General features: G+C 36.0%; 1 protein-coding gene and 1 long non-coding RNA gene across 3 annotated transcripts; one reads left to right on the top strand and one right to left on the bottom strand.

Annotated features, from left to right (window-relative positions):
- Positions 1-566: 566 nt before the first annotated feature.
- On the top strand, positions 567-7,667 carry LOC105322847 (uncharacterized). 2 transcript variants are annotated; one of them, XR_010711513.1, is made up of 4 exons: positions 567-766; positions 4,101-4,251; positions 5,131-5,184; positions 6,832-7,667. It is a non-coding gene; the product is annotated as an uncharacterized lncRNA (long non-coding RNA). The 2 variants fall into 2 exon arrangements; XR_010711514.1 differs by lacking the exon at positions 5,131-5,184.
- A 3-nt stretch (positions 7,668-7,670) lies between these two features.
- LOC136273305 (mitotic apparatus protein p62-like) lies at positions 7,671-9,856 on the bottom strand. Its single transcript, XM_066077728.1, has 4 exons — positions 9,815-9,856; positions 8,460-8,659; positions 8,025-8,130; positions 7,671-7,901 (listed from the first exon to the last, which is right to left on the bottom strand). Exons 1-4 carry the CDS (start codon positions 9,854-9,856, stop codon positions 7,671-7,673), a joined length of 579 nt encoding a protein of 192 aa, XP_065933800.1.
- Positions 9,857-11,289: the final 1,433 nt, after the last annotated feature.

Genomic DNA, 11,289 nt, shown 5'->3' with positions numbered 1-11,289 from the left:
AAATCCTTTGACTTCCTGGTCAATGGTTATTGCTCAACGAGTGTGCCCATGATGATCACTCACTGCACGGTGGACCTCACTGCCCACGTGACCAAGAGCAGGGACAAACATTGTTCTGAGCAGTCTTCGAGGGCAGTAGACGTACAAACAAGAACAGGTTCCCGCCTGGAAATTTGTCTTTGTTTCAAATCCTGGTCCTGGTATTTAAAACGGTACGTAGTAATTCAATATGTTTGCTCGCTTTTATGTCGTTTGATAATTCCCTTTTTTGCGTTTAATAGTCAGTTTAACAATAATTAACATGCCTTTAACTTTTATTTTTAAATGAAAAAAAATATTCTTGGAATTGTTATTCATCCTGGGGTTTAAGAAACAGATTTGAAAGTGATACATTAATAGTTTTTTCTTGAGGCAGCTCATGAACTAATGAAAAAAATCAAGGGCTTATTTTTGGTATTTTTACTGAGTGAATGTAAAAGGTTTGAATTTTCCCGGGCGGGAGGGGGGGGGGGGGTGGGGGGGGCTATTCGGATCCCTCTGACACCATCTTTTAGAATTATGCATACAACTATTATGAGAACTATTTTTTTTTAGAATTCAAACATTATGGTTTTCTTTCATTTTCCACGTAGAAGAAATCCCTTATTCTTCCCTCGCCTGTGCTGAGACTGACAATGACGTAATATACATGTAGCTGTTTGGGACATGTGAGCAATTCAACGAATGTTGAGTGAAGGCTAAATCAGTGCAACTCGGGTTTTCATTGGTGAGTTGTATTGCTTGATTTATAATCAGACACGTATCATCAGGTGTAGATGGGGAGTAGGTTAGGTAGCAATCCCTCTACTTTTTTCCGAAATAAATTTTCTCGTGATACTATAGAATTAATTTGGAATTTGATGATTGGTGAGGTTAAGTTTTGTTTTTGTTTGTTTGGGGTTGTTTTGCCCCCTCCCTCTTTCTTAATAAATGATGCTACGTGCCTTGATAAATGTATACCCATTATACTTTTATTGAAATTGAATGCACAGCAAACATGTAGTATTCTATACGCAGCTGATACATGTACCTAAGTTCGGGTGCATTCGGTAAATGTAATCGAGAAAACAAATCGTCAAACATTGTTATATTTCTGCCAAAAATAGATGTTTTGATACTCAACAGTCATACAACTCTTTGCTTTGCCTTTGTAAGAAACCATGTAAAATCTCTAAATGTACAGGGAACTTTACAGGGAGGGGGGATACGGGAACCTTGGAAAACAGAATTATCCCTCCCCCCCCTTCAAAAATCTGGATCTGCTCATGCATTACATCATATAGTTTTTAAAAATGGGCCTTGACCCCCCCCCCCCTCCCCACTTGCAGGAAAAAAATCATCTCTCCCCGAAAGACATCTGTTGTAGAGCCTACCGCATTATCGAAACCTATTCGACAAATTAACATGTGGTCCATCTAATGACAAGGCGATTAAACTAGTGTGAAATCAAAAGTTCGATGTCTTAATTAAATCAATCTCTCTTTATCAATGTCTATGTGCTATATATGCACGTTGATCCAAATTCGTCACCTATATCATATTTGTTAAATTATCAATAATTACATGTAACTTATGTTTACTTTTGGAGTTTATCCTCGAAAAAACCAATTACATCAATTAAAAAAGAAAAAGTCATGAAAATCAAATGATATTTAAGATCAAGTCTATATTTACTTATCTAAATTCGGTGATAAAAAACTTATGGGGTTATACATGTACCCCTTCTTCCTCTTAACCAGTCTTTGTTTATAGTTTTATCGTTATACTTGTCTCTGAATCAGCGCATAAGAGGGGAAGGGTGGGGGTGGGGGGTGGGGCTATTTGCAATCATTTACAGTTCCTATATACCATACATCGTACATGTATTACTATTTGTTCAAACCTTCAATATTATATTTATATATCAAATGTAACTTTATTCACAGTTTTTGCACAGTGTCCTTTACCGAAAAATTGATTCTTTGAAATGAAATTTGTAGAAAGTTTAATTTTTAAAAGTATAAGAATTTTTGTAAAGGAAAATAGGCGTAATAGAAAATATTGTTTAAATCATGTCATTGATAAGAGTCTGTGAAATCATTAAATTTTCAGGCAGGCGTTATCTATAGTAGGTCATTTTGTTGTACGTGTGTATTGCGCCAAACCGGAAAAGAAAATTTGAAACGATTAACATTATTAGACGCAGTGAATGTTTAGATTTAATGTTAATTTGAATAAAAATGATATAAAAAGTATTGGAACAAAGTTGAATAAAAAAAACCTTAAATTACACCCCTTTTTTGAAAATTTCTATTTTTAAAAGTCACATTGTAAAATTCCCGAAAATAGGCCTCGCCCCTTGAAAACAAAATTATCCCTTGGATCCACCCCCCCCCCCCCCGAAACAAATTCTTGATCTGCGCATGTTTACGTACTAAATAATAATTAATAAGAATAAATGCATACAGTTTAAGTTTTAAGGTACAAAATGCTTGCATTGGTTAATTTTTTTCACCATATAAATAATTTGATATAAAATACCAGATTCCTCTTAGTACCCTAAACTACCATGAAATCAGTATATATATAGTCCTTCACTCATAGAGTAAATACTTTCCAAAAATTTAAAATTGCAAAAAAGTTTGATCCTATAATGGCTATATCTAACACAACAGTGATTTTACCCGTCTGTTATTCTTTACTGCCTCAGAAAAAACTGACATAGCATGAATGATCACATCCAGCTTTTCATATATATTTACATTTTTCAATGTTTTTGCATTTGTCTTTGATAACATTAAGAATTGATTTTGTAATGTATAGTCCAATACAATTCAACAATTACTATTTTAATATCTAATCGTACAACTTGCTGAAAATTATATGGGAATAATGACTCATTTTTCATTATTATGAGGTGATCAAATACGGTCTGACTTGATCATGTCTATCATAAAGCTCTTCGGACTTTATTGGAGTTGATCACTCGCGGCCGTATTTGATCCCCTCATAGCCATCCAAGAATGATCCCTTATTACTTACGTACATGTACATTGGATAATCCAATTATAAAGACTGTTATATAACATGCGTATCTTCCACATACAATTAGATTTTGCTACAATAGTTCACATTGAAGAAAGACAGGCTTATAAAAACGTTAAAAACGCCCTAAATTTAAAACTTAAATTAGTGCAGAAAGCTAATAATACAACTGATCAACAAAAATATAAGTTTACTCTATTGTCTTTTCTCAACTACTTGTCAGAGTGCTTGCACAATTCAATGAACATAATGGTCTATTAAATGCATCCAGATATAGATAGATATACATATATACTAGATAGATAGATAGATGATAGATAGATGGATGGATAGATAGATAGATAGATAGATAGATAGATAGATAGATATATGATAGATAGATGGATGGATAGATAGATAGATAGATAGATAGATGATAGATAGATAGATAGATAGATAGATAGATAGATAGATAGATAGATAGATAGATAGATAGATAGATAGATAGATAGATAGATAGATAGATAGATAGATAGATAGATAGATAGATAGATAGATAGATAGATAGATAGATGGATGGATGGATGGACGGACGGATAGACAGACAGACAGACAGACAGACAGACAGACAGACGGACAGACGGACAGACAGACAGACAGAAGTGTAAATTAATCATTCTATTGTATGTCATTGTTGACTGACTGGGCAGTTCACGCGGCAAATTTTCCCGCAGAGACACAGTTCTCCAACAAGATTTCTTGCTTCGGGAATTTTTATTTACACATTATTTACTTTTTCAAGTTTGAATTGCGAAAAAGGTTTCAATATAATTTAATAAACGTTTTGAAATTTGGTTACATTTAAGTCCTGTTTTCTAAAATACTTAGTGATAAAATGCCTTTTTGAGTGTTTTATGCGGGTTCAGAGGTACATGTACAAGCTGACACTGGTTATGTATATTGTATATTTTATTTTTGCAATGACTGGTACCTTTATAGGCCGTATGAAACTCAAAAAATTTGTGCAAATTTATGTTCTCAATTTTTTTTCACTGCAGGGGAACCATGATGCAGCAGAGGAAAATATTGATAGAAGGAAGACAACCACCACTTCCCTTCTCATCATCATCATCATCATCATCATCATCATCATCATCATCATCAACATGACATTAACAATTTCAATCAAAGTCTTGCAAGATGTACTTTGTAAGTGTGTATTATTTTTAATATTATTATTATATTAAAAAAAAATAATTATGCTGCATACATGTTCAAGTGTGATATTATACTGGTATATGTATATCCTGTATTCAGCTTCTCTGACCAATACTTGTTGTCTTTCCTTGCATTTATTGTTTACTTTTTTAGCTCACCTGAGCTAAAAGCACAAGTGAGCTACTCTGATCACTTTTTGTTCGACGTCCGTCTGTTTGTTCATACAGTACGTCCATATGTACGTCTGTCTGTAAACTTTTTACATTAATGCAGAAAAGCTGAAACTTGTGTGGAATCATCCTCTGGTATTGTAAGATTAAAGTTTGTAGATGGGGCCACAAAGGGGTAATGAATTTCTAAACTGGAATGTATAGAGAAAAATCTTTAAAAATCTTCTTCTCAAAATCCAATTAGCCAGAAAAGCAAGTGTATATTCAAGTTTGTCAAAGTCACGATCTCCGGGGGTAGGATGGGGCCACATTTGAGAGTTGAATTTTTACATAGGATTTTTTTTAACTTATTCTCCAAAAATGTTATATTAAATACATGGTATCAAATGTACTAATATGCAAGCTTTTTGACACCAAGTGATCATATTGTTGATTCTTAAATGTTTAGTCATGGGACCCTGGACAATTCTTGGGCGAATCTAGGTGAGCGATGTGACCCATCAGCTTCTTATTTTCATATAGTCTTCTTCCAAGGGAATAATTAATTAAATTAGTTAATTCAGATTAAAGAAGGTATATTTTTGCTACCCATAAAAAGTAGTCCTAAGGAGATATAAGACACTCCATTTCTGAGTTACTATTTTTTTTTATATAAACAAAATAATAAACTTTAACAACTTTGTTACCTTATCTTTCATAGTCTTTTGACCTACAGCGAGACGTATTTTGTGAAAAAGCCTTTGATCTTTAAGTGGTGAGTTCAAAACTGATAAACATGCTAAGTTTTACAACTTTTTCATGAGAGAATTGCACGAGAGGCCGGGGGTCATTTTAAAAAAAAAAAGACCCACGACACTTTTTAATTTCACCACATGCAATTGATATTAACAATTTTTTTTTAAAGTAAGATAATTTCCTCTAACTCTAATTACAGGGTTTATATATATCCTAATTGTGCATATTGTGTGCTTTATAAATGAGACTGTTAAAAAGGTTCGTTCCTCTCTTTTTGGATGACTATTTTTGTCACCTCTTGTCTAAAAAGTCTGCATCATTTATTAATTCCCTTTGTATGTTTATATTTAACAATGCCCAAAAAACCATATTGAATACAATTGTTAAAAGAAAAATTACATATTTACAGAGTTCAGTAAGGGACTTTATTTTGTGGCGGAAGGGTTTTAAGAAGAAAATGAACAATTTTCATAATTCAATAGTTTTAGAGTACTGTTACTTCCTAATTTTCAGCGCAGATCAAACTTCCAGATAGTTTGTGTATTACGGTTTGTTTATGTTGTTCTGAAAAACATACTCGTATTTGAACAATAATTTGATATTTCAATCGATATATTTTGGCATATTTAGCTTATATTTCATAGAAGTCAAGAAAAAATTAACCCCAATTTTTGCTTAAAAATAGCCTTTTTTCCTGTTATTTCCCAATTGTTTTGAGATGTGACCCCTCCTTTTTTTTTCTTTTTAATGAGGCACTAAATGTTTGTCTATCTGTGTGCAAAGTTTTGAAAAGATGGCATAACTAGTACTTTTTTATTTTTGTTATAATCGGATTACTCAAAAATTTTGTAGCAATCTTAACATCTGCTGTTTTGTTCATTAAGTACAGGCATTTTAATCCATCAATAAAAGCAAAGTTTTGTTTAAAACTTTGACTTAGATATTACTTTTATAGTAACTTCATGTTTTCAACTTCATACTATATTAAAATTATAATTAAATAAGAGTTCAAACTATAAATATTTGTTTGATTTATTCAATAATCAATTTCCATGCCAAATTTTAGCAATTATTTCAGAAAAATTATCATTTCTGTTTGGGGCCACATATTTAAAAAAACATTGATCATTTCTGACATAGATCACAAATAAAATAAATAAACATTTTGGGGCCCCATCTTTTGGTGTTCAGATGATTGACATTACTAGTATATATTTCAGGTCCCAACCCCATTAATATTATAGATTAATTGATCATTAAAAATGCTTGCATGTCTCTTTTTACTGCGAGGTTACAATTTTTGACCGCCATAGAAATAATAATGAAGTTTTAAATGCAAATAAAAGACTCTCTGACATGTCAGTCTAAGGGCTATAGTACTCAGGTGACCCTCAAGGCCTGTAGGCCTCTCGTTTATGATAAACATATAGAAATACATGTACTACAATAACAAGTAAATAAAGGTTTGTACGTAGAACCATAAATCTACACATCATCACTGCCTTACAAAAGTCTCGTTTAATTCCAAAAAAGAGTAAGAAAATAAAGAAATTTAATCCCAGTTTTGTTTTAATCATTAATTACAGCTAAATACACTTGCTAACAGTGACCCATGAGTTTGATTTTCACCATTTATATTTGATATTTATGTTCATTACCATTGCAGCTACCAAAGGGAACCGGACGTCAGAACCTATGGTGCAGCACCAAGAATGGCCACTACAAAGGATTCATCTTTAAAATGTTAATCGTTCATGAGATGCGAACCGCAACTGCTTGCATTGGAATTCCTATAGGCATTTAAGTGGCATGGTCACGATTTTTGTCAAAAATCATTTTTCCGATTTTAATGTTTACAATTCTTAAGTAAGGCATTTTTAATATGCAACCAAAATTTAATGTCATTCGTTGAGTTACAAGCGAATTACAGAGCTTTTAATTCTTTACTATGTTAACAAAGGTTTTGTTTACATTTTGAATGTTGAATTGAAAAGTCAAATTTTGGACCTTATTTTGATGTGTTAAACGTTAGAATCTGTTGATTTAAGCTTGAAATGAATAAGGAGGTAGACAAAATAGCTTGAAAAACTGTGAACCCAGTTTCTTGCTTATAACTCTGCGAATGACTCTCAAATTTCATTTGATGATTAGAAATGCAATTCTAAAGCATTGTAAATAATAAAAACAGAAAATTAGAATTTGACCAAAATCGTGACCATGTCCCTTTAAGAGACGTCTTACTTCAAACGCGTGTGTTTGGAATTAGAAAAAGCCCACAAGAGACCCGTTGAAGAAAAAATTAAAATTTTCATAGTCAATTTGTGCGCATATGCAGTTTACTTGTACCTTATACTGAAGGATTAGTACTGAACTTAAAAAAAAGTACATGGTTGGCGAATGTTAAAAACTGTTATTTATCTACTTTATTGACAAAAGATTGTTTGTACATACGTATGTCCACGTTTGAAGTTATGATAATTAATAAACTTTTGTTTGTTGTTATTTTTAAAAAATAAAGTGAGGGGAGCAGCGAGTGTTCGGGAGAAGGAAGTGAAGGATTGAGTTAGTGAAGTGAAGCGTTGACTCCTCCTCCTCCTCCTCCTCCTCCTCCTCCTCCTCCTCCTCCTCCTCCTCCTCCTCCTCCTCCTCCTCCTCCTCCTCCTCCTCCTCCTCCTCCTCCTCCTCCTCTACAATTATCCTCCGACTCTCTCCTAACTCTTCTTCCTCCTCAACCTCCTACTACATCCCCTCATCCTACTTCCGCACTAACTCTTCACCTCCCTCCTTCTTACTAACTCACTGTTTTCCACCTTCCTTTTCCTTCTCTTCGTCTTCTCCTATTCGACCTCCCTTACTAACTCCACTGCCCTCCTCCTCCTCCTCCTCCTCCTCCTCCTCCTCCTCCTCCTCCTCCTCCTCCTCCTCCTCCTCCTCCTCCTCCTCCTCCTCTACAACTATCCCCTGACTTTTTCCTTATTTTTCCTCCTTAACCTCCTACTACCTCCCATCCTCCTCCTTCTTCCTCACTAACTCGTCACCTCACTCCTTCTTAATAAGCCACAGTTTTCCACCTTTCTTCTTTTTTCTCTTTGTCTTCTCCGACTCGTCCTCCCTTACTAACTCCTCCTCCTCCTCCCTGGCATTACCTATTCCTATTCCTACCTCTACCTTACCCCTATCTCATTATTTTCCACCTTCCTCTACTCTTTGTCTTCCCTGACTCGTCCGACCTTATTAACTCCTCTTCCTCCTCCTCTCTGGCCCTCTCTTACCTCTTCCTATTCCTACCTTTACCTTACCCCTACCTCACTGTTTTCCATTTTCCTCTTCTCTTTGTCTTCCATCACTCGTCCAACTTTACTAACTCCTACGCCCCAGTCCTCCTCCTCCTCCTCCTCCTCCTCCTCCTCCTCCTCCTCCTCCTCCTCCTCCTCCTCCTCCTCCTCCTCCTCCTCCTCCTCCTCCTCCTCCTCCTCCTCCTCCTCCTCCTCCTCCTGTCTTTTTTTTTTTAGTCTTCCTATCTAACTTTTATTTCTCCTCAACCTCCTCCTACCCCCTCTCATCGTCTTTCTTCCTCACTAACTTCTCAACTCCCTCCTTCTTACTAACTTGCTTTGGGGTGAGAGAGTGAGTAGGGTGAGTGTGGGGTGAGAGAGAGAGAGAGAGAGAGAGAGAGAGAAAGGGTGAGAGAGAGAGAGAGTGGGGTGAGAGTAGGTGAGAAAGTGGGATGAGAGAGAAAGAGGGGTGAGAGTAGGTGAGAGAAAGGGATGAGAGTGTGAGAGAGAGGGGGGGAGAGAGAGAGGGAGAGAGAGAGAGGAGAGAGAGAGAGGAGAGGGAGAGAGGGAGAGGAGAGGAAGAGAAAGGCGGGGTGAGAGAGAGTGTGGGGTGAGAGTGAGTGGGGTGAGAGTGAGAGAGAATGGGGTGAGAGAGAGTGGGATGTGAGTGAGAGAGAGACTGGGGTGAGAGTGACAGATTGGGATGAGAGAAAGTGGGGTGAGAGAGAGATTGGGGTGAGAGAAAGTGTGGGGTGAGAGAGTGGGGTGAGAAAGAGAGAGAGAAAGAGTGGAGAGAGAGAGAGTGGTGGGATGAGAGAGAGAGAGAGTGGGGCGAGAGAAAGTGTGGGGTGAGAGAGTGGGGTGAGAAAGAGTGGAGAGAGAGTGAGAGAGTGGGTAAGAGAGAGAGAGAGAGAGTGGGGTGAAAGTGAGGAGAGTGGGGTGAGAGAGAGAGATGGGGACAGCGTGTGGGGTGAGAGAGAGGGAGAGAGAGAGTAGTGAGAAAGAGTGAGAAAATGGGGGTTGGAGAGAGGAGAGAGAGGGAGATTAGGAAGAGGCCTGAGATGGTGAAAAGAGAGGAATATGAGGGAGATAGTGGGAGAGCAGGAAGTGATTGAGCAGTGATAGAGTAGGGAGAGGAAAGCCGGGTATTAAAGGGAGAGGAGAGTTGGGAGAGAGAAGTGAGATAGTGGAGAGAGATGTGTGGGAAGAGATGAGAGAGAGATTGTTATTTTTAAAGTATTTTTTCTGCGATGCTAGCTTCCTTCATCACCGCATGAAGCACAATCAAAAACATTTCATTGTTTATATTTAGATCTTATTGTAAAACGTTACACTGAACTAATTTTCAATACAAGTGAAGGCAGCCCTGGAAACGAGGTCCACTTGGAAGTCAAAGGTCAGTCCGTGAATGTTCATGCTCTCAAATCAGACGATGTAGCTTTAGTTTCGATCGATCTAAAAAATCAACCACAGCAAGCAGCCAAAGTATAAAAAATAAATGAAGGATGTATAAAAAAAACCCCCAACTACGTGTCATTGTACAATAAATTATTTTATTACTTAAACTGGGCTAAGGTTGATGTGCATGGTGCATTTCAGTTATTGACATCCTTTTTGGAAAATCGTTGCCAACAATTTTTTTTCTTTTGGCAGTATGATACACTTTTTTGTCAATATTATAACATGAAAATCTATAAATATATAATATTTATAAAATATTATAAAATGCACATTATATGTACATTTATGCACGTTTTCTCATTTTCTCGTTCACAAATACTATATATATATATATATATATATATATATATATATATATATATATATATATATATATATATATATATATATATATATATATATATATATATATATATATATATATATATATGAGTGATAGTTTGTGATGAGGCGGGGGGGGGGGGGGGGGAGGGGTTATAGACAACGCCTGGGGGTCATTAATGTACTTTACAACATTTGATGCATCATAATGACATTAGAAGTTTTGTATTTTCCTGATCGCTTCATGACCGGAACATACAAAAAGACTTCTGTATGTACAAGTAAGTGACTTTTTAAAAAATCCAAACGCAAAGATATGAAAGGAAAAAAATCATCGATGCATTTAAAGTACACTGGGTATATATATATATATATATAGTCAGTCACACGAGAACTGATTTTATAGCGTCCTTTAATTAAGTTAGAGTTAGTCCCCTTGATTTTAATTCTTTTGTGTTTACACTAGGGCAAACTAGGTAATCGATACAAAATCGATTTGGTTATAAGTGTATTCTTGTTATGATATCTAATGATCTTATCTATATAAGCATTGTCTTGGAGCTTCTTCGGCTTCTTCTTGGGCGACGTTATAAAAGAGTTTATGCATGGTTGTTTGAAGTAGTTGAAACATTGATTATATTACAGGTTAAAATCCATCCTGTTGACAGGCCAATAATACACATAGGCCCATTGCACTGATTACATTTTGATAAATTCAACAGCATACAATAAAAATATGAATTACAAGTGAACACTTGGGGTAAGCCCCCTTCCCCCCTTCCCCTCCACCTCTTCTTTGGCCTTCCTGAAAAAAATTAACCACTGACCCCGGAGAGCCCCCCCCCAAAAAAAAAGGGAATTTCTTTGACAGTAGATCTTTTAGGGTTATCGTAAGGAAGGGGGGTCGCCTCCCTAAAAAATCAAATGTTCTTCAATACGAAAAACCCCGCAAAAAAAGGTCTTGGACCCTTATCCCCTCCCTGGGAAACAAAATTACCCCCGCACCCCGCCACTTCAACGCCCTGGGAAAATTTCTGGATCCGCGCATGTTGTTTCGGTTGGAATCC

Source organism: Magallana gigas, chromosome 3 (genome assembly GCF_963853765.1).
Source record: "Magallana gigas chromosome 3, xbMagGiga1.1, whole genome shotgun sequence".
In the NCBI taxonomy this organism is placed as follows: Eukaryota; Metazoa; Mollusca; class Bivalvia; order Ostreida; family Ostreidae; genus Magallana; species Magallana gigas.
Note: the sequence above shows the minus strand (reverse complement) of the source record. Positions and strands in the feature narration are given on the sequence as shown.

Bases quoted from the DNA above. Each gene is read 5' to 3' on its own strand.
- LOC136273305 (XM_066077728.1), bottom strand. From the start codon at position 9,856: ATGAACATTCACGGACTGACCTTTGACTTCCAAGTGGACCTC. The intron at 8,131-8,459 runs GTAAAGGTAGGA...ATAAGGAAAAAG, and splicing joins AACAGTGAGGTAGGGGTAAG to TCAGGGGATAGTTGTAGAGG. The intron at 7,902-8,024 runs GTTAGTAAGGGA...GGGATGTAGTAG, and splicing joins AGGAGGAGGAGGGCAGTGGA to GAGGTTGAGGAGGAAGAAGA.